This window comes from Aulonocara stuartgranti (genome assembly GCF_965226115.1).
Source record: "Aulonocara stuartgranti genome assembly, chromosome: 5".
Taxonomy (NCBI): Eukaryota; Metazoa; Chordata; class Actinopteri; order Cichliformes; family Cichlidae; genus Aulonocara; species Aulonocara stuartgranti.
This window is the reverse complement of record NC_138943.1, coordinates 17,751,981-17,779,274: the sequence shown is the minus strand read 5'-3', so window position 1 is coordinate 17,779,274 and position 27,294 is coordinate 17,751,981. Positions and strand designations below refer to the sequence as shown.

The 27,294-nt window shown below is 39.5% G+C and overlaps 2 protein-coding genes across 7 annotated transcripts in view; one reads left to right on the top strand and one right to left on the bottom strand.

Moving 5' to 3' along the window:
• The window catches only part of LOC309707429 (metalloproteinase inhibitor 4-like), a 92,257-nt gene that overhangs the window by 37,269 nt on the left and 27,694 nt on the right, over window positions 1–27,294 (bottom strand). The gene's annotated exons all lie outside the window — the stretch shown is intronic.
• The window catches only part of pparg (peroxisome proliferator-activated receptor gamma), a 42,373-nt gene that overhangs the window by 8,613 nt on the left and 6,466 nt on the right, over window positions 1–27,294 (top strand). For 3 of the 6 annotated variants that reach the window (XM_082534735.1, XM_082534733.1, XM_082534732.1), the window contains exons 2-6: window positions 14,140–14,436; window positions 14,717–14,883; window positions 17,712–17,850; window positions 23,692–23,891; window positions 26,885–27,011. In XM_082534735.1, the coding sequence (XP_082390861.1) occupies window positions 14,145–14,436; window positions 14,717–14,883; window positions 17,712–17,850; window positions 23,692–23,891; window positions 26,885–27,011 (925 nt within the window). In that variant the 5' untranslated portion in view covers window positions 14,140–14,144. Of the gene's footprint in view, window positions 1–5,796; window positions 5,873–6,665; window positions 6,792–13,867; window positions 13,891–14,139; window positions 14,437–14,716; window positions 14,884–17,711; window positions 17,851–23,691; window positions 23,892–26,884; window positions 27,012–27,294 lie in introns of those variants that run through there. The other 3 variants (XM_082534737.1, XM_082534734.1, XM_082534736.1) reach the window with 3 other exon arrangements.

Genomic DNA, 27,294 nt, shown 5'->3' with positions numbered 1-27,294 from the left:
TCCCGTCTTTTCCTCTCCGCTTCGAGGAACAGGGCATGACCCTTCCCACATTGCACCTCTCCCCTTTCCTACCATATCACCCTCCTTCTCACTCCCTGTGTTTATCAACACACAAGTTTAGCAATAAATCATTGCTTGTGCGTATTCTCACATGACTTTCACAGCTGGGATCATAAGCATATAGAGTGATGATTAACGTACGTGATCACCATATAGGCACATGTGTCACAGCATGAAGCAGTGATCTCACTGTCCTTGTTTGTCATATTATCCTCATTGTTTTTATTCTTGCTCCATCCTTTTGTTTTTTTTTTGTTTTTTTTAACCTGTTTCATGTTTTCAGTGCTAGATGTCTGAAACATGTGTCTGGACTGTGCAACAAAGATAGATAAAGTCTGACTTTGTTCTCTTCTCATAAAGGAAAGGAGTGCCCCGGGCCGTGCTCCATTTATGCTGTGCACACATGTCCTTACATACATGTCTTGTACATGTGACACCATTGCTCACACAGGTAGTATTTACGAGTGGATGTGTACAAATCTGTGTGTTTGTGACCATGACAACATGCAACCACTCCTTCCCCTTAACCACTGAGGAAGATCTTGAGGCTCAAGGGACTCATCAACCATTAACTCATAGCTATTTAAAGGAACTGGGTGAGAGTTCATGTCCTCAAATTATTGTGAAAACTCATGATTCTAAAAACAGAAGCATGTATGGAAGCAGATGCATACATAAAAAGCATTACAGCTAAAAAAAAAACAAGGCAGGTGCTCTATCGCTCTTTGTTTGGCTTTTCCCATGTGCTTATGTATAGCCTTCTAACCAGCAAACACAGCAGATGAAACGTTGTTATCTCAAGAAAGCTGACCTGGAGATGCATACATGGACAGATGTTGATTTTGTGTCCATTTACATAAATATCAGTCATCCATCCAACTTGGTGTCACAGAGCCTGTGGCAGCTAATAGTGGGAGGGTATACTCTGGATAGTCAAAGGAGCTTGTAAAGAAAAGCGTCTGGACTTCTTTAAGTTGCTTGAAGACCTTTCACCTCTCATCCGAGAAGCTTCTTCAGTTCTTCAGTTCAGTTCTGAAGCTTCTTCTTTAAGAAGCAACTTAAAGAAGTCCAGACGCTTTTCTTTACAAGCTCCTTTGACTATGATGACCTGGATGACTGAGAACCTTCACAGACATATACTCTGGACAGGTTGCTAGTCTGCTGGAGGGCTCACACAGAGAGAAGAGCTGTATCTTGAGGGGAAATCCATGCAGGGACAGGGAGGACATGCAGACTACAGACAGTAAGGCCTAAGCCACCCAGGAGATTAGAACCAAGAACCTTCTTGCTGTGGCATGTCGGTGCTAACCACTGCACCACTGTGTCGCCACCAGTGGCTTGATATGTATTGTGATAAAGAAGGCAAATGAATGTTCCTTTGTTTCATTTTTATAATACAACAGTATCTGATTGACAGCTTATTTGATTATGAAATCCAAAACATTTCCTGCTCATAAAAAACTAGTATTACCAGATTGCCCCCCACCCCTTAAAAAATGAGCTTGCAAAAATGTATTTCTGACATGTAAATTCTTCTGTCTTATATGTTGTATGATGAACGTATGCATCTGTGTTTAGCTCTCTGCCTCCAAATGCCAGCAATATAACTCAGTAGTGTGCTTTATTTAATACGTTGAGTAGATCAGTAAGATAGAATATGGTCTTCAGAGACAGAGTTCTTGAGTTTAGGTTGCCCTCTTCTCACTCAAACAGTTCTCGCTCTTTCAGCAAGCGAGAATTTTGTTTGTTTGTTTGTTTCGTTGTACTCTAACTGTCAAAAGTCAAATGTAAAACAGTTCTTGCATGCACACTTACCCTTGCAAGAAAATCCGAGAAGGGCATCCAGGAGATGTTTTAGAAAGATCTTGAGCACATGGAAAGGAAACACTGCAGACATCGCACAACTTTTGCAACAATTTTTTTCAACCAAGGCGATGTCTAGGAAGAGCAGTCAGCCAGGACTAAGGTTTCGAAACATCTGCTGATCCCTTTGTACATCGTTTCCCATTTCTTATTTGTCTTGCAACATATAAGCAACAAACAAACGCAGCATATTGTGTATGCGTCCTTGCACATCTCACTATGTTTAATACGATCAAGAGCGTCCAGTGCTATAGGAGCCGCACTGTCATTTGACACAATGAAAACATATTTTGAACATCGCTGTGTGTACAGATGTGTGTGCATGGGTGATTCTGCCAAGCCATTGCACAGAATGACAGCGACCTTTTCAACGTTATAGAGTCATATGAGCAAAAATATTTGGTATATAAAAATAAATATATTTTTACTGGGACCCAGGCCAAGCAAAATGTGGTTACTCATTATGATTGTTGAGTGGATAATAAATAGAATAATATTTTAAGGATAGCTGATATGATGACTGATCAGCGGAAGGGATACTATGAGCAAAACCAAATGCATCTGGTGTTGGCAGGGCGATGTTGTATGACTGCTGTTGCACAAGTGAGATATATTATCGTTAAAAACCAAACTGCCTAAAAATGGGGAGAAAGAAGTAAACTAGTACAGTGGTCCCTTGCAATATCGCAGTTCACCTTTCGCGGCCTCGCCGTTTTATGGATTTTTTTTAGTGCAATTTTGCATGCTTTTTTTTTTTTTTTTTTGATAGAGCGCATTGTGTTCTGCATCCCGATCGGCTGTAGACCATTGTCAATCAAGCTCCTCTGTCCCGTGTCTCCTGTCCAGTACAGAATGCATTCAGCTTGTCAAATTTACATAAATCATCGATCACTAGCAGTGTCTCTGAAGTTGGTTTCATTCTATAATACTGGAGTTATTTTTCTACGAAGGTTTGAACTTTGAGAGTGTTTAAACAAGAGAGAAAGGTGTAAAAATGTTCATGCCTGTCTGAGAAAAGTGTATAAAGTGTGTAGTGAGGGGTTTTACAACCTAAAAACATCTATAATAATTGTAAAAAAAATAAAGCTGACTTTGTGGATTTTGCCTATTGCAGGTTATTTTTAGAAAGTAACTCCCGCGATTAACGAGGGACCGCTGTATTATCTCACTGGAATAAATAATTTTTTCACCTAATCTTATCAGTCTGCAGCTAAGAATTAAAAGAGTAGTTTAACATTTTTGGTAAAACAGTCTATTTATTGTTGTTACAGCTTATGATTTACATTTCTCCAAGTAGTGACACATTTCATTTAGTAAGCTTTAGCGGTACTGGTAGGTGTTTTTATTTTTAGACATAGACATCCTTGATGCTTCTCCATTTCCTGTTTTCATGCTAACTTAAGCTAACTGTCTGCGAGTTCTAGCTCTTGTTTGATCATCTCAGTCAAAAATCACATCCTCTGAAATACCAAACTGGTCATTTAGGTTCATGTCGTAACCAGCTATGACACTAATCCACGTATTGACCAGTCATTCTCATGTGTGGTTTTCGCACATGTGTTCATAGTTTATAGCTAGTGTTCAAGCATGTACTACCCCGCCCTCACTGAGCTAATGCCACATTTGTGCTAGTTACATAATGCAGCTCCAAAATGTTTAGAGAGCTGGCAGCAAGAACGTAAGAACAATTATGCATTAATTATGCATTTTTCAGTGTAAACACTCAGAATGAACACAGAAATTAAGTATTATGCCACTTTCACTTTCGCATATGCAGATATGAAGTAGGTAATTTGCATATTGTGCCCCAGCGGGACAGTTGTTCTGACAAATCTGCCACATTGTGTTCTAATGTGTAGGTAAAGAAGATAATTTCCTACTGCAGTTCTTGGGTTTTTTTTTTAGGTCAAATCAGTGCCATCGTTGCACCCTGGCATTTGCTATAATGCAAGCCGAATCATAAACTATTTTAAGCTAGTACATCTCAACACCTTGGCTACAAAGACAAGTCTCACATTAAATTCACAATGAATAGCATCATTTTCTAATGATTGATTTCATATATACAAAGAAATCTCTGTTTAATATTGGTTAAACCAACTTATATGAGTATCAGCACGTATGATATATACAGAAACACGTATACCATGATGTACAAAGACACAAAACCTAGTCTCTTGATAAATGGAAAAACAGTTGTATGATATGGTCAGTGAGTCATTTTCGACAATTTCCCCCCACACACCTGAGGTTTCTCAGAGACAGTTTCAAGTTGTACCTGAGGTTTGTACCGTCAAAACTACAGTTCTCTGTCTCGTTCGAATTGTTAATCCCGGTGGTATATCGGCGAATGTGTGGGCAGCCACCTTGTAGTGTATGAGTTGTTAGATTAAGACGTGAATGGCCTCAAAAAATAAGTTATTTTACATGAAAAATGATATTTACAAGCACAAATGCTGCATTTTAAATCTGCCCAGTGTTTGTAAAATTCACTCTTATCTAACCATTTCTACATTTTTTTAAAGTATTTTTGCTTTATTTTGTTTTTTAATCTTTATAAGAACTGAAGACTTTAGTTCTTAGAAAATATTTGGGTCATTCACTATATTGTTGGAAGGACCGGTTGTTTCCTCTGCGCACACTCACTGTGAAAGTTTCAAACTAAACCACTCTCCTCCTACCTCTCCAGACTTGACCCTTAGGGCCAAAATGACAGGCTGTCAATGACTGTTTGATGTTAATATGCAAACAGAGACTCTGTCTCTGGATTTTTTTTAGTATGTCAATCACTTGTCTCTTTTTTGATATGCTAAATGCCTTTTTGGACATAATTTTTCTAGGTTAAGTTGCGATTTGTGCATTCTTGTGGAGTCACATGATGTACAATTGCAGATGGAAGCTGAAAGAAGAAACCACTTCTCTATTACTTGGCTTTGGAACGTGAATTTGGTCGAATTTCTCATAATGAGAGATGAAAATTTCAGTTCTTTCTTTAATATATAATTGAAACAGACAACAGATAAACTGAAATCAAACAGAATCTGTCTATAAACCAACTTGGAGTCACACAAGAAAAACAGTGTGCTGTAAAGAGCTGGAATAATCTATCAGTGCCATGTATTTGTGCATACAGAGACTGAACTATACAGGACATCTGTTGTATTGAGGAGTTTGCTACATTGTTGAAATCTGTTTAGATTAAATCTCAACAACAAAAGAGATAGTGAGCATCTGATCCCAGCTCATGAGGTTAAACAGCGGTGCTTTTCTTGTAAGAAATCAAATCAGGGAACTATTATTTTCATGTTAATGTTCTTGGGTTAGAAATTGCATGAGGAGCGAGTGCGTCACCATGGTCACATCGACACTGAGTGACTGAGCGGAGGGAGAGAAGTGCAACCAAAGAGGCATGATGAGCTTGCCTGTCAGTGTGTAGCAACAGGAAATCATCTGCATCTGATGTCTACCACCTCACACACACACACACACACACATACACACACACACACACATACACACACTTAGACACATGAAACTAGAAGAAAAACTGTATACAAGAAAACAACTTGAAGCACATGGCCACACATACACAAATATGCACTGTCTATTTAATACAGCAGCGACATGCGCACATAAAAATATATAAAAATGAATGACACATATAAAACTGACAATAAAACCACACACACAGACACACACACAGACCACATGATAGTTTGCTGTCTGAACTTTTGCTGAGCCCAGACTCTGTCAGAAGGAGAAAATGTGTGTGTAGTTCCCTTTCTATTGGTCATCACTTCCTGAGGAAAAACATGACCACACACACACACACACACACACACACACGCTCACTCACAGTAGTCTCTGCTCCTGTCACTGCCACTGCCACTGTCACTTCTTGGTCATTTAGCGGACACTGAAGACTCTGAACCAAAACAGGAGAAGCAGGGTGAGTGGACCATGCTGTACCCCGTGCGCGCGCGTGTGTGTTGCTGTCATTCGGTTCATTATCTTGTCTGAACATTAGCTGCTTTGGATAGCCTTAATAAACCAACAAGTACAAAGACCAATCATGATCAGGAAGCTGCAGTTAAATCGTACATGTAATCGTGGCATCCAGTCAGTTATGTGCGAGCAGACAGCAGCACTGATCAGTGCGATACTAGAGGTCAGCCAGTTTTATTTGATTTGCCTTGACAGACCGTTTATCACTTTATGGACATGTTTTGGTGTGTAAGCAAGATTATTGCGATATTTGGTAGCATCACTGTGTGTGTAGTAAGAGCACCAATTCAGATTTTTTTTTAAAAAATGTGTGTGGGGGGATGTATTTCTGCTGCTAATGCGAGACTCCTTTCAATAGAACAAATTAAAATTATGATTAGCAGGACATTTTAGGATTAGAGAACAGCCTCGGTTTTGTTTTGTTTTTGTCTCTTTTAAAGAGGGAGGTGCATTTTCTTTGATTTATTCGTACTTATGTTAATTTTGCCTCTCTCCTGATCTGACCTCAGGTTGACTTAGTGTTATCAGTGCTCAATTTTCCTAGCTTTTGAAGTTGAAACAAAAAAAAGAGAGAGAGACAAAAATCAAATTGAAATCAGAGAAAGGTTGTCTGGATGCTGTTTTACTCAGAGCTGTGCCAACCAGACAAAACTTGTGGTTTCTAACCTCCCACTGTGTCAAACTTTGAAGATTTCTGGTGAGTAAATTCAGTACCAACCAAGTATGTGGGTTTTCAGACAAGAGGAGACTCTCGATTCTACTGACAGGGCAGTCCAAACCTCTGCCTGACACCTTGGGTGCACATGGTTTTCCATCACTCTCCTGTTTGATCGTTCAGGTGCAGAGGGGGAGGCCCTTTTCAGGTAATTCTGTCCACTGTGGCTTCACACCACCAGAATTTTTTTTAATGCGTATGATGATGATTTTTTTCTTTCTGGGTATTTTTTTCTTCTTTTTTTGCATTTGAACTGCATTCGGCCTTTTAAACTTTGCTGGGGTTTTTTAAGTACATCTCCTACCATCTCATATTGTAAACTAGATTGCTTAGTCAAATAAACCACAATATTTTTTACAATGCATGCTTTTTCCAGTGTCCCACAGCTTCCTTATGCAGGACTATCGAGGCAAAGCTAAAGCGCACTAATCTTTTCAAAGAATTTGTGGGGACTGTGCAGACGTGCAGGCGGGCATATCTTTGTTTTAGTCACTGACAGCGAACCACATACTGTTTTACATGAAGAGGTCAGGAAGTCACAGAACTCTCTGCACTAACTCTCTTTCTTTCTCTCTCTGTCGCACTTCAACGCATTCATGTGCACAGAAAAGCTGGTAAAATAAACAGCTTACTGTGCAAGAAAGAAAGAAAGAAAGAAAAGAGGAAAAGAACGCTCTCTTCTACAGGGGAAATACTCTGCAACATGTCACTTTATCGTCAGGATCTCATAAAAGCAACGGCTAGAAAACTGTTAGACTGTTAGACTAAGGTTTGTTTAGTAACTATGCAGCTCTTCTTTGTAGTGCACGTCTATATTTATCTATTTTTCTTCACTTAGCTGTGATATATGAAAAAAAAACTTGTTGCTTTTTTTTTTTTGCAAGAATTTTTTTTCAGCTTTCATGTGGAAACAGAATATATTTCCAGCCACATGTGTTGAATGAGAGATTGCCTGGTTTGATATGCGTGGTTCAGCCCTCGCCTTCAGACAAGTTGAATAGTTTTTATTCAAACAGCAAAGACAAGAGTGTTACTCCCTTGAATGTAGCAGGGCAGGTTCTCCCTTTACTAAATATATGAGGCTGATTTCTGTGTTAACGTCTCTCATGTTCTTAACCGCTCTTTACTCTTGCCTGACTTATGTTGAATAGCACTCTTGCTGGAGTGCTGTTAAACACTCAAAAAGAAGAATTATGATGCTGGATCTTTTCTGACTGTAGGGGTTTTTTCTTCTTCTGCACATTTTGCATCTTTAAGTGTTTTTGTTACGCTTTGCTAGTAGTGCTTTAAAAGGTAAGTAAGAGGCTTGTTCCCTTGATTGTCAAAACAGCGCTCAAAGCTATAGACAGGGCTTTAAATGCTTTCTGTGAAGTAATCTGATCTCTTGCATTTTCTTCATTCTGTTTTGGACCAAATTATTGGCACTGTGAAGAAATATGAACATTAAAAAGCATCACATTTGTTTTGCAACTCGGTCCCTGAAGGAAAGATTTCACATCTCTCAGTCTGACCCCCTGTTTTTCCCTCTTTTTTCCAAAGTTGCTGCATCCAGGCTGCGAAAAAACAACACGACACTCAACTCTTAAAGTTAACATTTTGGTCTTGCTGTTTCATGTAATAATAGCTTCTCTCTCCTCTAAAGTAAGTGGACACTTCTTGTCCCTGTTTGTATGAGCTCATTTCGCAGAAAATGCTGATGTGTCTCACTGTGTGTTTGCTCCCACACACACTGTCTGGCTTGTTCAGGTACAGCAGCCTGCCAGACCTGCCTGCCAGATTGCCGTTGGGCCTTTGTTATTAGGTCGCGAGTTAGGCAATAGCCAATAGAAAGTACTCCTACACACTGTACTCTTACATGGAAATCAAGTTCTGACTTGTGGAAATTTGAGAACTGGCAGGAAACAACTGTCACACATGCTCACATGTACACACCTTTTGAAACATACTGCGTGTCCCTCACTAGTCATCCCTCACTTTTTATAAACTCTGACAGGTTGCTTTCCCACAAACCAGTCTGATAAAATCAGGTTAATTTGGTTGCTTTTGCACTGTAGCGTTTCCAAGAAGAGGAGCTATAGGGCACAGAGCATGAATTTCCTAAGATAAGAGTTTTTTCAAAGTCTCAGGGGTCCAGCTTGATTTCTTTTGGTGGTCTGGGAACTCGCTCTCTTTCACCCTTCCTACTTTATCTCTCTTGCCTTTTGTCAGAACTCACTCTCCTGCTAATTTTCTGTGTCCTGATGACTTCATGCCAACGAGAGCGCAAGTTGCTCCGGTGCTATTTTAGCTTGAGATCAGCTGGCAGCCGGCCAGCATATGGAAAAATATCCAGGTTTCTCTGTTTATTAATAGTCACCAGCTTCCAGGGCAGTGGAAGTTACAGCATGTGGACACGCAGATGCCTTCTCTCACTCGCTGTGAAACAATGTCACAGTTGATGTGAATTTTAAGTGGACCCCCTATTGATTTTCGCCACCACATTCCAAACAAGTAGAGAGGAAACAATATGCAGTTGAGGAGGATGAGGAGGATGTTTGTTCCACAGGGATGTTGTGCCAAGTAATTTGGAGCCATTTCAAGCCATTTTTATAGCTGGTGCTACTGTGCCACCTGAGTATTGCTATTTTGGCTTTGTCCTGTTGCATCATTTGTTGTATTCTTTTGTTACACTTATTTTTTTCCAAATTAGGCAGTAAAGGTTGATGAGCGGAGGGAGGTTTATTTTGAGATTTGGTGGTGATTGTGAAAGGTTGTTTGGAAGGTCACTGAACTTTTTCCTCTATTGATTATTTATAAATTGCCTGCTGTCCTCTGTGTTTTTTCAGTCTCTTCGGTTTAAATCAAGGTCAGAATTTCAGCACAGTCCTGTCACAAGCACAGGAAATATATCCAGTTTTCATTGCTGATGTTTAGAAAGACGCCGGATCGGCCTTTATCTTCCCATCATAAACTAGCAAAAATAAAGAAATCTAACAGACTGTTAGACTATGGACCCCACTGTGCATTGAGTCAAGTGTTACTTTAATCCAGTGAGTATTAGCACGTAAGATAATTTGACAATAACACAGCAACAGAAAGTAGATACCCACTAGTGTAGCAGTGGATATGAGCTAAATATTCACATATAGTCATTTCTACCATAAAAGTAAAATTGGAAATAAATAACATTAAAAAGTGCAGTACATATCTGATTTAAATCTGCCAGTATATATTTGGGGTCGCTCTCTTTTATGAATCAGAATCAGAAAGGGTTTTATTGCCAAATGTTGAGCGGGTTTACAACATTAGGAAATTGCTGCAGTGCTTTTATGGCATGCAATCTGCCCCCAGTGTGTACAAGTGTGTAGTAATAGTGCTATGATGCCATTTATTGGTTAAAGCATTTCTGCTCCTTCCATGTTGTTACTTGTTTTTTACATAAACCTCCTTAGTTTTGCTGTACAGTTGCATATTTTACCATAAAGCCAGAGCAGTGTTGACATTATGCTGAATTGTGCTGATAGATAACCAGATAACCTTCTGGTTAGCACGACAGCAGAGCATGTGCAGGTCAGACTTTAGGAAGTACTCCTAATTTCTCTTTAAAACTTGAAACAGATCACTCATCGGCTTGTGAAAGTAGTTTTAAAGCATGACCCCACTGGAAAATTACAAAAGAAATGAAAATGTGGTAAAAATATTCTGCGCTCACAGTCATCTTAACCTTTGGTGAGTTCACTGGTCCAATTCTTTGCTTAGAAAAAAAATCTATTCTGTCATTCTCCTGGTTTGCCTCTGTAGTCTATTACATTTTGGATATTTTTGCACCTTTTTTAAATGTGGCTAAATTTCTCTGCGAGGGTGTAGTTTAAAGTAGCTTGTTTATGCCTAAATTTGTTGTGTTACCTGTAAGGGTGGGCCGGTTTAGGTTTAGTAATGGTCTCTTTTAAATGGGTATCGCTGTGCTTGTTAGTTTACAACCTCTGGGCGTAGCCTGTGTGAGTACAAGTGCATTTCTTTATTTATTTATTGATGTATTTATAGGCAACACCAAAGTGACTAAGTGACTTGAGCCAAATGTCATAGTTGGTTACCCTCCAGTTAATACGCTCTAGTGACGACCCTGAACCAGAATCAGGAGTCCATTCAAGATCCTGTAGGTTCCTGCATTGCAGTCCTTTAAACTGTTGCTGTTTTCTAAACTCGTAAGACTTTTGTGCTGAAATTCTGACCTTTATTTAAACTGAAAGAACCAAAAAAAAACCCCACTGTGGGCACTTGGTATATAATCAATAGAGGGTAAAGGTTGATGAGCTGAACTACAGAAGCTGCCACCAGATCTCAAAATAAACCTCCGCCAATCAACCTTTAATGTCTGATTTTGATAAATATATCAGCCTCCCTGGGAAAGTCTATGCAAGGGTGCTGGAAAGGAGAGTTCGTCCGTTAGTCGAACCTCGGATACAGGAGGAACAATGCGGTTTTCGTCCTGGTCGCGGAACACTGGACCAGCTCTTTATCCTCTCAAGGATACTTGAGGGTGCATGGGAGTTTGCCCAACCAGTCTACATGTGTTTTGTGGACTTGGAGAAGGCATTCGACCGTGTCCCTCGGGGTGTCCTGTGGGAGGTGCTGCGGGAGTATGGGGTGTCTGGCCCGTTGCTATGGGCCATTCAATCCCTATACAACCGTTGCAAGAGCTTGGTTCGCATTGCCGGCAATAAGTCGGACTCGTTCCCGGTGGGTGATGGGCTCCGCCAAGACTGCCCTTTGTCACAGATTCTGTTCATAATTTTTATGGACAGGATTTCTAGGCGCAGCCAAGTGGCGGAGGGCTTTCACTTCGGTGGCCTCAGAATGTCATCTCTGCTTTTCTGAGGCCATGGTTCTCAGCCGGAAAAGGGTGGAGTGCCCACTCCGGGTCGGGGATGAGTTCCTGCCCCAAGTGGAGGAGTTCAAGTATCTCGGGGTCTTGTTCGCGAGTGATGGGAGAAGGGAGCCGGAGATCGACAGACGGATTGGTGCTGCAGCTGCAGTAATGCAGACGCTGCACCGGTCCGTCGTGGTGAAGAGGGAGCTGAGTGTAAAAGCGAAGCTCTCAATGTACCGGTCGATCTACGTCCCTACCCTCACCTATGGCCACGAGCTGTGGGTAGTGACCGAAAGAACGAGATCACGGATACAAGCGGCAGAAATGAGCTTCCTCCGAAGGGTGGCTGGCCTCTCCCTTAGAGATAGGGTGAGAAGTTCAGCCATCCGGGAGGGGCTCAGAGTAGAGCAGCTGCTGCTCCACATCGAAAGGAGCCAGCTGAGGTGGTTCGGGCATCTGACAAGGATGCCTCCTGGGCGCCTCCTGGGGTTGGTGTTCCGGGCATGTCCCACTGGGAGGAGGCCCCGGATAAGCTGGAGGAGGTGGCCGGGGAGAGGGAGGTCTGGGCCTCTCTGCTTAGGCTGCTGATGGATATATATATGGTGTGTGTATATGTGTATATAGTTTGTTTTTGTTTTTTCAAATAAATATATTTAATTCTACTACTGGACAAAGAGTGGTCTCTAGTACTAGAAAAGCGTTGCATAAATGCACTCAAGTGAATTGTACTATCCTTAGCTAGCTGAACGTTTCCACAATGCGAGCATAGAAATGTGGACCTCAGTGGCTTATTGCGGTGCCAATTAGTTTCCCCTCCAGCGGGTGTGGTTTTCAGAGAATGACTTCCTGTCTTTATTTGTGAGCTTACTTGGAACTTTACCAATGAAAACTTCAAAAAACACACATTCAAGAAACCGCAGTTTTGAGCGTAAAAAAAAAAACCCATGTAACCTGTAACCTGTTTGCAACAGTCTGCAAAAGTCAAATTTTTTCCATTAATACTGCTTTTCTAATACATTATCATTCTCATACTGCGATTTAGAGTGGACGCTAATTGTTCTTCAGAAACAGTTTCATCTTAAAAGATGCGTTATGGCAGCATTTTGACCTGCTGTCGGTTGCTGTTGAGCAGTTTGACATTGTTTTGCAGTGATAAGATTGCTGCAGCGCAGAGCCAGGGATGAATTTGCATGTCATTAAATCGGTGGCAAAGGTTTAGATTTACAGGTAGGCCATTCTGAGAAAGTAATGTTCTATATAATTTTGATATACAGCGATGTTTGGTTTTTTTTTACAGGTTTAATAATTGCCAGGGGGACAAACTTCAACCCATATGAGTGGCTCATTTTAAAGAGCCACTGTCTGGGAAGGCCATTTAAATAGCCTACATCCTAAAAACAACATATTCTACAACTTGTACATTACATCAGGGCCTTGTGCAAAGGTAGCCAGGCTTATAAAGGCTTGTATGTGGTTTGCTTTCATGTGGACTGCAGTAACCTCGGACTAGCGGACTTTGATCATCTGGGCTTTTCTTTTTTCCTTCCAATCTTTGACCATCTGCATTAGAAACTGAAATGACACAAGAACTTTAATTTATTTATACTAACAACAAGCTGAATACCCAGAGGGAGCCTTTCAGTAGAAATCAAGAGATTGCACACTTTGCTTAGGAAAATGTTTTCTCAGTGTCAACAAATCCCATGAAAAAACATTAAGAACCAACAAAGACGTGGATCATACCCATTTGTCATTGTAGCCAAAGCTTTTTTTTTCCATGTAACTGTTAGCAATGATTAGAAACCCATCAAAATGCGAAATCATGGTCCTGGCTGCTGTACTTTGGCAAGTGCAACAAAGAGAAAACAATAAATGCACCTTTTTTAAGTTGTTTTTTTTTTTTTTTGCTGTTGCTCCTTTTAAAAAATAATTTAATTCTCTGACCTTTTTCTGAAGATGCAGAAAAAGTGCAGTCTCAAAGTATGCAGAGACAGACAAAACATTCCAATGAATTAGTTATCAATTAGAAAAATAGTGGTAAACACCAACTGTTTCCTTTAATAGATTTGCACAAGATAAAATCTTCAGCAAAGGAAAAGTAAAATTCCTAGAAGTTGAAAAAGATACTGTTCAGTTTTTACCACCAACCCAGTCCTTAAGACCAGAGAAGTTGCCGAAGCTAAAGGCCTGCATCCTTGGCCTGCTTTGTGTGTCCTGTGGTTGGGCAATCGCACAGCAAGCACCCAAACAGCAACAGAGGAAGGCAGTGTTTTGAGCAGAAGAGACGTTCCTCAATGCCAGAGTTCATTTTGTACTGCCTGTGACACAATCAGTGTTCCCTGTTTACTAGATAACAGACACACTGCAGGAATGAAGTAAAGCACGACGGGTACTCCTTGTAAGTGTTTTTAATGGAGTGTGTGCGCACGCCCAAATGTTTAGAATTTTTCTGAGAGGTCCTTTTTAATTATTAACAACTGTACAACAGTGCATGTGGACTTGTCTGCGTGTGCTTTTATTTTCATATACAGTTTTCTGCTTCCTTTTATTCTCAGTGGTTATTGTTTTTCTAATTATGTTAAGTTAAATTTAGCTGGCAACTGATTTTTGAATTAACTCGCATACTTGCCTTTTCTCTCTCTTACAGTAGACATGGTGGACACCCAGCAGCTCCTGGCCTGGCCTGTTGGCTTCAGTCTGAACACAGCAGATCTGCCAGAGCTGGAGGACAGCTCCCACTCGCTCGAAATGAAACATTTGTCCACGTTTGACTACGCCTCCATTTCCTCCTCCTCCATCCCTTCCTCCCTGTCTCCCCCGCTGGTATCCTCCATCCCTTCCGCTGGCGTGGCCTATGACCTAAGTCCACCGCAGAGTGAAGAACACCTGACCAACATGGACTACACAAACATGCACAGCTACAGGACACAACCAGACATGTTCAGTAAGCACATTGACCAGAGACGAATGATATAAATGTAAAATATACTTTAGGTGTAACAAAGCAAGCGGTGACCTGAATGAGATGTAGACTGAGATTAAGAGATGTGCTGCATACATCAGAGTAACTATTAAAGGCAGTTATGGGTAACAGGATGCAGATTTATAGAAGCAAGGTTTAAGCAACCGAGTGCTGAACTTTTAAATGGATGTAAGAGGTGAAGTTTGAATTTTGTGTGCTTTCTGTCTGTCTTCCTTTCTGCGTGATGGTGTTTCTTGATCAGATTCCATCAAGCTGGAGCCCGAGTCACCTCCACAGTACTCAGATATTCCCGTGCTATCCAAGCTCCCAGACGATACGTCGGCGGCAGCGCTAAACATCGAGTGCCGCGTGTGTGGGGACAAAGCGTCAGGGTTTCACTATGGCGTCCACGCCTGTGAGGGCTGCAAGGTAAGGCTGAACGATCTCACAAGGGAAGATGAAAATGCCGATGAGCGTAGAAACATTTCAGATCGTCTCGTAATCTCTTCGTTAAATTCCTGTTTTTTGTTATGTCCAGGTAACGGTTTAAAACCTCTAAATATACAACGTGTTCTTAGAACAAAAACAATCTTCACTGAGGTTTGTCATTGGTTACAATTTTACTAAACTGCACACAGCGGTTGATACGATTCATGTTTAAGTCAATTTGTGGATCAGTCGATACATTTTAAGCAACGCTCCGTCTTTGCTCAGTTTTAGAGAGGATTTTTTTAAATGGTTTTCAATCATCACAGAAATGATTCATGTGTTAAATCATGATTCATATCAGTAGAGAGTGCGTTAAGTCTTTTTCTTAACAAGTAATGCTCAGATGATTATAAATCAGCAGTCATACTACTTTCAAGTCGTGTCAGGAAATGGTAATGGGTGTAACAATTTCTACTGCAGCTCTTTTCTCTCTCTGCCACTCTTTTTCTGTCACTGTGTGTCACCCGTCGGTGAAACTTGTTGGTGGAATAAATAATTCTATAATGCATGGAGAGAAATGTGCTTTTTTTTTCATCTTTTTGATGTCTGCCACTCTAACCACAAGCCCCATACATTTTCCACTCAGCGAGGGCTCAAGATAGGCGTGTGCTTCTTCAGACAGCCACCCATTTAAACTCTCTGTCTGTTTGTCTGTCTGTATAGAGTATAAATAACTAATAGAGTGTGGGTGAAGTTTCAGAAATATTTCCATTTTCTTTGAAATATTGACACATTACAGAAACATGAACATTTTTCTCCAAACACATATGAGATGGATTTTTCAGAATCGGCAGACCTGTCTGTGCATCTTTTGGTTTAGATCCAAGAAGCGTTTGCACGTCTGAAATCAAACTAATTTGAAAAGAAACCTTCACTCTGGCGCTTTCACAGAAAAAAGAAACTGAAATGCAGCAGCTTGTTACTGAGTAGTATGATTCAACTAGTATGATTCAAAGTGCAATACAAGAGGCCTACTATATATTGCTTACTTACTAGGAAAAGTCCAGCTGAAATATTTTGTAGTTTTGTAGGAAATAAAAATTTTGTGCTGTTTTCTGCCTAATATCATTTATTTATCTTTGTTAAAGAGTGTAATTATAAAACAGCCCACACTACAGCCCGCGCCACACTGGTTGTGTGGCTCATTTATGCTGGTTTAATAGTTTTCCATTTTAATAGGTGACTTATTCCTTGTTCATTACGATTAACGTCATTTCAGGCTGACATCACATGTAGTAAACACAAGCTACCAAGCCAAATTTAGTCTTAGTGAAGTTTTGCCTCCACGGGTAGCAGAGTCTATTTTCTATAGACATGTTCGTCTCTATTCTTACACACACAGTACACAGTACAGTGCTTACTGTTACAAGGCCACTGATACCACTCAGTGGCCTCGGTGCCCTCATCGCTCGTCAAGGTGAAGCTACGAAGCTTCCAAGGAGTGAACAGCTTCATGTGAATACAGACCGTGAAAGTAAACTTACAGACCCGCATATCTGTTTCATGACAGTTATTGATGGATTTATAATCCAAATGACTAAATTCAAAGGGTGAATGTGTCCTTATGAACACAAGAAAATAGTCATGCCATATTCATTCAGTATGAAATACTGTGTAAGAAAAAGGGCTGATCAAAGAAGGGGGCCTTTTTTCAAAATAAGAGTTTTCACTAATTCGTGGACTCACTTTGTTTGCCTGCCTCACAAACGTCCTTCCAGTGGATCGTAACCGTGGATTTGTTTTTGGTTGGCTTAAACCCTACCACCCTAGAAGAATGAACAGAGCCGCAAGCTACGCATGATTTATTCAAACGATCAGCTTTTCTTATAAAATTTGGACTCGTACTGAACGACATAATGCTGACAGTATATTTTTTGGCAGCTTGCATTGTAAAAACAATCAAAAAGAACACGACCACTGACAGTCACCTTGAACTCCACCACAGTGTTAAAACAGAAGCTCTTTGACACTGTTGCGGAACAAGGGTCTCTGTTTTTCTGCCGCCATAAGCTGTCACTCTGTTCCGTCAGGGGCTGAATGAAGGTGAGGGAGAGTAGTTATTGTTCTGCTGATGTCTCAGGGGAGACTCACAAGAAGAGGGGGGTCAGCCAAGCAGGCAAACACTTAATTGTTTTAAAACAGAAAACATTCTTTATTGAGGTGGAGTCTTGACCCCTTTTAACTTCCTTCTTCTATAAATAACCTACGATTAAAAAAGAAACATCTGTGGATCGTAGGAATGTAGATGCTTATTTGAAAAGCCTTCGCACAAAGTCCTGATGTCAGTTTTTATTCTCACTGAAAATTCGCCTTTCAGAAATTTGCAGCCCATAGGATTTTTTCTCCTTTTACACTGCTCAGGGTGTAGGAATGTATACTATAAGTCTGACCATGGCTACACATTAATAGGTGAGATAAGCTTCTTTGGTCCTAAGGTTGAAGACATAATGTGTAAATTTGCACAGTTAACTTTTGAATAGACTTGTTGGCCCAATGATTGGCTTCCATACAGATTAGAAAGAGCCAGGTGTCTTATCAGTATTTCTCAGTCAGTAGACACTGCGTTGAGCTACTTTTCCAGCAATTAACTTGATTCAGAATTTGAATTATTAAATGAAATGTTAAAACTTTTTTATGCCCCTCAATCCTTTTTGATGAAGGGATAAAAATATGCATTAGAATAGGGCTTATTTGAAAAAGAGTAGGCAGAGCAACCATAAGGACTGAAGTCACTACGTGTGTACTAATCGTATTCCTCTTTTTCACAGGGTTTCTTCAGACGCACCATCAGGTTAAAGCTGGTGTACGATCACTGTGATCTTCACTGTCGAATTCACAAGAAGTCGCGTAACAAATGCCAATACTGTCGCTTCCAGAAGTGCCTCAACGTCGGGATGTCACACAACGGTAAGCCGGTGGCATTCATACACACATTTTCATGACAGTCTGCACACAGTCAGAGCACACCTGGGTCGTATTTTTCATTAAACTCAAATATGAACTAAAAAAAAAGTTGAAGCTTCTGTGCATTCAATCTTTTTTTCATTTTCACATCCATCCCTCAGACAGGAATGAAACCCCCTATTTATATGTCTATAAATAAGCAGATGTAGGTAAAAAGACTGATTCTTCTTTGAAATTGAGGTTCAGGAAGCGCCTCTTCTCGGACTGAGTACTTGTGCCCTTTGAGAGCCGCAGATGCGTGTTGACCACACTGCTTCCAATTTAGCCTTTGAGGTGTCATAGTAATGTGTGCAGAAATCTATATCACTGTCTTAGATGTTGCCAATTCTTTCATCTGTGGTCTTTGGCCATTGTTGCAAATCTTGGTTCATGTTTTAGTTCCCATCATTCGCGCAGTGTGTACCCGCCACCCCCCAGCTGATTCATATCACAGTAGAAATTCAAAGATGAGATTCTGGTGTATAGCTAACTATAACGCCTATCAAAAGTTCTAAATTTTGACCTGCCTTTGTGCTTTATTCAACAAAGGCCTGATAGTGACAGATATGATAGGTGTGAGTAGCACACCTATCAGAGGCATGCTACTCACAGCCTGACTGTTTTCACTGCATAGCATCAAAAATGTGTTATAGCAATTCTGTCAGCGTTGCTGCTGTTTGAATGTGTGAAAAGTTGCCAGCTTCGGTTTTATTCGCACAAGCATTTGGCTGATTGTGTGCACTAAGTTTGTACATCAGCCACGTGAGTGGGTCTTTTTTAAAAGAGTTTTTAAGTTTTTAAAAACTGCATGTACAATTTAGAAAAAAATTAAAACACACATATGTTTGCCTTTCATGTACCAGACATTTGTACGTAGAGCTTTTTACTGAGATACAAGTAAACAGCTCTTAGATGACCTCACCATTTGCAAACTACTCCACAGAAGTACAATATGCAGAGAAACCGTCTACTTCAAAAGAAAAAAAATCTCTTCTTTCATCCGTCGCTTTAGAATAGTTTTGTTTTGTTAGCTTTTGTTGTCCAGTCAGGAGCATCAACAAGCACACCTGACTCCACCTCCTCAGCTGTGTTTCATTATGAACCTCGTGAGTAAATAAGTATACTCTGGCTATGTTTGATTGATGTCTTCCTGATTCTCCTGTTATATTTGTTGCACCTGTTAGGGTTGGACACGTTATGGCTCTTTCCCTCCTCGGCGCACTTGTAGCATACTCACTTCGGTGAGGTCGTAAAATTAAAATAACTCTGCAAATCATGACAAGTCAGAAAGCCCTGCTTCCCACAAAGATCGCTTCCCCATTTGCACTGAAAAAAGTGTGTGGGTTATGTAATTTATAATAAATAGTGAGCATGCATTAGCCATTATTTTGGTGGCTGTAACACCACCAAAATAATAGCTTTCCTGTCGATTGCAAACACAGATTTGAGCACTCTGATGAGGTAGGTTTGCCTGTTGCACAACCACTGATTTAAAAAAAAAAAGAAGCAATGACAGCGACAGGAAATTCTCTCATACATTAGTGGAAGTGTGGCTACACTGAACTCTGTGGTCAAGTGGGCAAGAAGTTGACAGAACAGGAAATAACAAAAGCATGATGGTAAATTATACAACTTTTATCAAACACTGATGTTGTTGCTGCCCTGTCATTGGCCTTGCACTTGCTGAAGCTTACCATTTTTGTATTTGGCCATATTGCTCTAGAAACAAGCAGAATTCCCCCTTTCAAAGCAAACAAGGTGATCTTTGAAGAGCTCCGAATAATCCTGCTTCTCAGGTAAATTAATGGGGGCTGCACTTAAGACTTAATTAGACAAACCACTGAAAACACTGGCATGCTTGCACGGTATCGTTGTGCTGCATCCAGAAGAAGTCTTTTTTTCCCCCTACTTGACAGCTTGTAATTGCAGCGTGTTAAAAACAGTATGACACTGTAATGGAGACCAGGAGCTCAAAACCTTCTGAATGATTGATACTGGAATCACTTAAGTATTTTTTAAGTGGCACTTTTTTTAAGGGGCAGTTGGACTGGAAGGTGAATGAACACAGAGGAGATGGCCATCTACCAGAGTTGAAAAGAAAGCCTTAATCAGAACTGTTCACAACTTAAATTCTGTTGTATAGTGCATTAAAAGAGTGTGTCTATATATATATATACATATATATGTTAACAGTACTCAGTGTTTCTTTAACAGGATGTAAGAAAAAGCAACTCAGTCACCTGCTTACGAGGCCCAGGGACAAACCAAAGTAACATACCGGGGGAGTTTAGTCATTTCTTATATGTGTAGTCATTTAAAGCATATGTAAACAGACTGCTTTGGATAGTTGGATAGTTCTTCATTTGGTTTTGTTACAAACTTAAGCCATTCCAGATAAAAAGGAAACTAGCTGCATTTAGTGGTTTTGTTAGTTCTGCTCTAATAGTAAATATTAAAAAGTTGATGAATAAATTTTATTACAGCCTGATGCCTCTTTGGTGTCAGGAGTCTTGACTCTGAAGAGTGAGGTGAATATTAAAAGGTGGGGGGGAAAAAGAATGATTTTAATGAAGTGGTAGATGATGGTGGAGGTGCCACAGCTTACTTAGCCAGTGGGCTAGAGCAGGAGGCAATCCTGACCATAGACTGCATATGTGGGCAGATGCAACCTAAATAGTGAGAAATGGCATATTTTACCAAGACTGAGGCCATAGCTTGATTATTTGCTACCTTGGGCAGGCCATCTTGGGGTTTGTCCAGTCTGTCAGACATAGCAGCTTACCTCCACAAAATAAGTTCCCCAGTTCAGCCATTGCCCATCATAAATACACCGATTGTAAGAACAGGAACAGGTTTAAGTCATCCCTTGAAAGAAGCTCACCTGGTAACTCATATATATTAGTCTGGTAACTGTTACATGTTAGTCATTTGTAACTGTGCTGCCCACTGTCCTAAAGCTTTGCCCCTGTGATGAGTAAAAGCCAAATTATCTGCTGTGTTTTTTTTCCTAGGTAGGCATAGAGAGGTGGGGACAGATTTTATATCCAAACTTCTACAACAGGTTTATCACCTACTAGGTTTACATACCACCTCTAGTCAAAGCGTTACAGCATGACCCCGAGGAAGATGCTGCACAAATTTGACAATGGTTCAGTAATTCAATTCATCACTGAAAACACTGGCATAGGTGCGTGGCATCTGTGTGCTGGATTCAGAGGCTGAGGAAACAAGCTTTTCCTACTTGGCAGCTTGTAACTGTAGTTTATTGAAAACAACATCACATTAACGCAGATGTGATCTTATCTCTAAGAGTTTGGTGTCAGAGTAATTATACATTACAATCTCACAGTTTCATGACCAAAAGGTTCTTAATTCAAGCTTTTTTTTTTAAACCATGTCTCCTTTATCTAACTAATGACCTTATTGCTGGTGCCGGTTAGCACGAAAGGTTTTGTCAATCATCATGGCAAAAGTCGGCTGGACTCGTTGTCACATTTTAATCTTAGAAGTGACTTAAATTCAACAACATTATGAGCATCTGCTATCAATAGATATATGTTTTTTTCTACTTTGCTGTTGCTTATCTCTGCGTCTTTCTCTCTACCTCCACCTTTTCTGATATCACTCTGGTGTAATAGGTATAGCTGGAGTTGTGTGGGTTTTTGTTTAATCAATGATTGACTTGCGTTGAACTGATTTCTCCAGTTTGCTGTGTCACTGCCGTGGGCGCGGTGCCCGGTGGTAGAGCCACTTTAGTTTGTATGCATTTGCTTAGGGTGTGCAGTCAGCATTACATAATCACGTACACACTGCAGTAAATTCAGAGCTGGGAATGAAATGGAAATAAGGAATAATGACTTCCACTAACAGAAAAAGAATGGTCACACCTTGGTGTCAGATTTCTTAGAAGAAAAAAAAAAAGACATCCACATCAGCCATGTTACAACCACAGTGCTGCTTTCATGTACACGCAGCAGGGCAAGGGAAGCATTCACTTGAATGCTGGTAGATAGATGTGCCGTTACCTCCTGCTTTCAGCCGCCAGTGGACCATTTATTTCTGTGGGGGTTCACAAGTCACATCTTGCAGGGTTTTTGTCTTTTTTTTATGTGTTGTTTTTATTTTGTTTCTAATTTTACAAAACATGGGTTGCATTTTATATTCATTGACAGATATCAGACCTTACTGCTTTACAAAGTTACAAAGTCTAAAACTGACACGTAGTATTCAGAGAAATTGTCAGCTTGTAAAACATTTTGTCACATTCAGCATAAAATAGAGGCTGACTATAAAATTTGAAAAGTGCAATGCAACTCTAGTAATATAAGATAATTTTATACAGGTATATTTTTGATCAAATGAAATATAATCAATATATTTAGTTAAGGGGCATAAAATACACATAATTTTATCAGGAGGTAAATAATTTTGCATTCTGTGAAAATTACATTAATGCAATGAAAGCTGTTACATTTCAGGTCTGTTTTTATTATATTTTATTTTATTTAACCTTTTTTTATACAGGTAGTCCCACTGAGACTCAATACTTCATTTACAAGAGAATATATTTATCTCAGCTGAATCCTAAAATAAATACCTATTCAACAAACGACTCATCTTTCGGTGAGCTGTGAAAACATCGGTCCGTACACAATATCAGAGTCAACAAAATGTTCTAATTGCCTCATAAGACACACCTCAAAAATCACAGCAGAATCATTTGTCATCTTTTGATGCCACTGGATTTTCCCTTTCATTGAAGAAGCCATGAGTCATATGACTCATGTGACTTTTTAACATTCAGAAATCTTTGAGTTATTAGAGCAACTCGGACAAGTTTTCCATTACTTAAACTCCAAGCTTGAAATATTGTGACATCGCAACGGTTTAAAGAGTAGTTACCTAACATTGGCGTTGTTGCATATCAGGTAAAAGAAACACGTCCCCTGTCTCAAATGAAATGTCCCACATTTACATTTCATTCTTTGTTCACTGGGGTTTGTAGTGCTTCAGTGTGCCGTAAAATCTTGTGTGTTTGCTCTAGATGGGTAATTCTGTTGACATTAGCTGTTCAATTTGATTCATTGCTCATTGATCAAATATTAAAGATGTGATAAAGAAATTAAACATTCTAACAGAAGGTAAATGGGGTGATGAAAAAGGTATTTAAAGCCTTTACTTAAGCAGATATTGTACTCCAGTGACTTCAATATAAGTATAAAAAATTACCAGCTTTTAATAAAGTCAATTTTTAAAATTTTTCATTTACTTACGTAGAATATTGTTTATCAACTGGTCTGAAATAACAGGGAATGGATTTCAATCACAAGACAGATTTATTTTTGTGTATGCTAATCCATCACATGTAGTCACTTCCAAAAATGACCTTTTTGAGCGGGAAAAGGCTGGGATTCATTCATGTGTACATGGCTACACATGAATGAGCATATTGTACTTGATGTTACAATCTGATACACAAATAAATAGTGTTTTACTTCTGTTAAAGCTAGTTTACTAAAGGAAAAATGTAGTTTAGAAATATTTTTTAGGGTTCCCCATGTTCTTTGAATTCATTATTCAACTTTTCAGCCTAACTTGTGTTTTGTAGAAGTGAAGTAGCACATGGTAACACGTGGTTTGAGGTCGAAATGTCAGTCAAAATGGTATTAATTCAAACTGGGACTTTTGAGGTCGCGTGACTCCAATAAATTGACTCAGGCTTCAGGTTTTGCGTATTTGCTGTGCACATGTGATTATGTCTGTTTTTCATGGTTCACCAGAGTGTTCTTCTGTTTCCTTTCCCAGCTATTCGTTTTGGCCGAATGCCTCAGGCAGAGAAGGAAAAACTGCTAGCCGAGTTCTCATCTGACATGGAGCACATGCACCCGGAGGCAGCAGATCTGAGGGCTCTGGCCCGGCATTTGTACGAGGCCTATCTGAAATACTTCCCTCTCACCAAGGCCAAGGCCAGGGCCATCCTCTCTGGGAAGACCGGAGACAACGTGGTAAGCAGCACTCTCTAAATTCTCATTTGCTTTGATTCGGATGCGTACAAAATCAGCAGACAGATAGCGCTCAACATTGGCATTCTCAGGACAGAAAATAGATCAGAAAAAAACTGTATATGAGCACTGCTGCTTAATATTAGACCAGCATTTGAACTGATAAGATATTTGCAGGTGTGCATGTGGTTTCACTTGTCTTTGCATTCCAGGGATATATCAACCATCTACATATACTGAACGTTCTCAACTCGCTGATGAGAGCTACTGAGCCAGTTTCTCTTTCCTGTTTGCTTTTTCTCCACTAAGAACGACATCTACAGCACAAATTTGACCTATATATATTTTTTATATCTCCCATTCTGGAAACTATCACAAGCAAGGATGACATTAAACAGAGTCAAGATCATACTGAACAGGCCAGGGTGAAAAATCCATAACTTCATGCAGTATTTTACCAAAATTCAGAAGTAGGACATAGAAAAAGCCTTACTGCTTTATTACTCTTTACCTTCACTTATACAAGAATTAAATTTAGTTAGAATTGTTATTAATACTACACCATTAATATGATTTAAACTCTAAGTATTTTAAACCTTTTACTCAGCACGTCTTTTAACATTTGTCAGCATAAATTCCTGTGAGCACGCTCAGTTTTGACTCAGATGACGCGATTTAGGCTGTTGCTGCTGTGTTAACTCAAAAAGTGGATGGACTGGTTTCAACATGTCTTGGCTGTTAGAAAATATCTCAGGTTACAATGGTCAAACTACAGAACAGGGTGGTGTTGCTTTTAGCAGTCTTTTCTTTTACAGCCATGGCTTCGACAGTCCTGCTTAAAACATCAAATGATTTCATAAAGACATTTGGAAATTTAGAAAAGTTGAATGGTTAGAGTTTAGAGTTTTCCAAAGAGACCTAATCAAACAGCATGCAAGCAGAACATAAAATAGATCTCAAGTGAATATTTTTATCCACTTTGCATTATTTTATTTTTGCTTTTAATTCATCAGCTTTCTCCCTTTTTTCTCCTTATGATACCGCTATTCCTATATGTGAAGTTGCTTTGTCTGTGTATTATTCATATAGTAGTACTAGTAATATTACATTGAGTGTGGCAACTACATTTCTTTAATCAGACATACATATGTGATCTGAAGATTATGGAGTTGGTTTGATATCAGATAGTACCGTCAGCCTGTTACGCTGTGTTTGCATTATCATTCATTGTTCCAACTGTAAGTAGTTTCAGTTGGGGATTTGATTTTAGTCTCTCCAACCAATCAGCAGAGACCAACATATCTGCAAGAATCCAATGTAATTTTAAGTTGACATTGATGCATAGCCATGTCATCATACTGGTTTTGCTGGGCTTTAAGGAGTGGAGCGGAAAAAATTAAAAAGCAAATTCTACTGGTACATGCATATGCTCTACGTGTGTACCAGTAACCATTGTTCCTTCTTCTTCTTTTTCTTGGTACTGATGCTGTTTGACTAATACGCCCATGGTGCACACTGGACAGTTTGTTTTAACCGATAAAAACACAGGATCGTGTCACAAGATGTGAGATGAGTCACTGGAGGTCAAAAATTCAATTGTCTGTTTCCAGACAAATGACGGTTAATTATTGAGAATATGAAAAACATGCTTAAAAACTATCAGCATGAAGATATTTCCAGTATTTGTGAATGTGTATGTTTTTGTAGGCTTTTCTGTGAAACCTGATCACCTCATCTTCTTTGATTTTTTTCCCTCACAGAATAAAAAAGTGGATTAAAAACTTTGAGCGTATTATATTCTTAAAATGTAGAAGGAGATTCTTAGTTTTTGGTTTTTTACTCGTGTTCTCGGATAACTCTCAGCTCAAGGTTGCGCCGCATCTCTTTCGTCTGCTTGTTATGACTGTTCATCGTGGTGATTGCAGCCAAATAGCACCAAATCATCTCTTTGTTTGAGGGACTGCTTGGTTATTTACTAAACCAAAGCAATCCTCCTAAAACAAATTGGGAGTCAATGATTTTAACTTTCGTAGAATATTTACATTTTTTAACAAGCAGAACCTTGATATGAGTTGATGTGTAATCAGTGTTTAACTGCACCGGAACTCCAGACACACCATGTGCGATAAAGGAAGCGATTTTTTTCCTTAACCTTGGAAAACCATCATTGTTTTGCTCAATTATTTTGGAATCGGAGCTACAATGTCTCTGTGCAAGATACCTATTATTTTACCTTGTTGTATGAGTACTTCAGATAAAATGGAGGTTTGATTTCTTTGTTATACATAATGTTCACACAAGTTCAATTTAGCTTCCAACAAAGCTACCCAGTATAGTGTTTTTTTCTTTTTGCACATTTAATAATGTTGCTAGTGGCAAATGCTAAAACGTAGCATTACAGTCGCACAAATAGATTAAAGGTATTTTTATATAGACTATATTTGTTTAGCCTATATGTTTATAGCAGAAATCCTGAGTGTGTTGAAAGAAATTTTATGAAAGCTGGCACTTATAAGAAAATGGAGGCGCTCGTTGTGCTTGCGCTGAACAACATACATACAATTGCTGTGTAAAGACAAAACTAACAAACAGATTCCTGCACAGTGAGCACATAAAGACATTTCACTCCCCCCACTCAGTTTCATTCACTCACGCAGGAAATGGGTTGTTCATTTCACAACTTCTAGAGAATTTCCTGCTTTAATTCCCTCTATTCCCACTACAATAATGATTTATGTGTGTGAATAGCAGCATTCATGTTTCAGGCCAGTGCATGTTAGTTTTACTAAAGTAAGCGTAAGTTTGCTCAGATACCTGGAAATGATGTTTTTTTTCTGTGTCGGCCTGCAGCTGAGACTTTCTTTATTTGCCTCATCATACAGATGAGACTAAATGTCCTCAGAAGACTTATAATCAACTTAATTTTTTCTCTTTTTCTTTTCTTTTTTCCTTTTCTTCTGCCTTCTCCCAAAATTTTCCTTGCACTCTACCTGTAGCCTTTTGTCATCCACGACTTGAAGTCTCTAATGGAAGGAGAGCAGTTCATTAATTGTAAGCAGATACCAGTCCCAGAGCACCAGCAGCAGCAGCACCAGACCTCCGCTCTTCCACCTGTACACGGAGGTGGGTAGTATCAAATTACTCTGTTAAAGAACACCTTTTGTTGCAATGTCCAAAACATGTTGTTTGTCTGTTATTGTTCTGTTTAGTTTTAGGAATGCAATTAGCTACAGCAATGCAGAAGATATTGTTCCTATTATTCCACATTAAAAAAAATTTTTACATTGGAATTAATAGTAATAGCAATTCAAAATATACAAAACAAAGGCTGAAACTCAGACAAGCTCCTTAAAATGAAAATCCCAACTATTCAAACTTCTTCATTTACCAGTTTCACCCAGTGTTG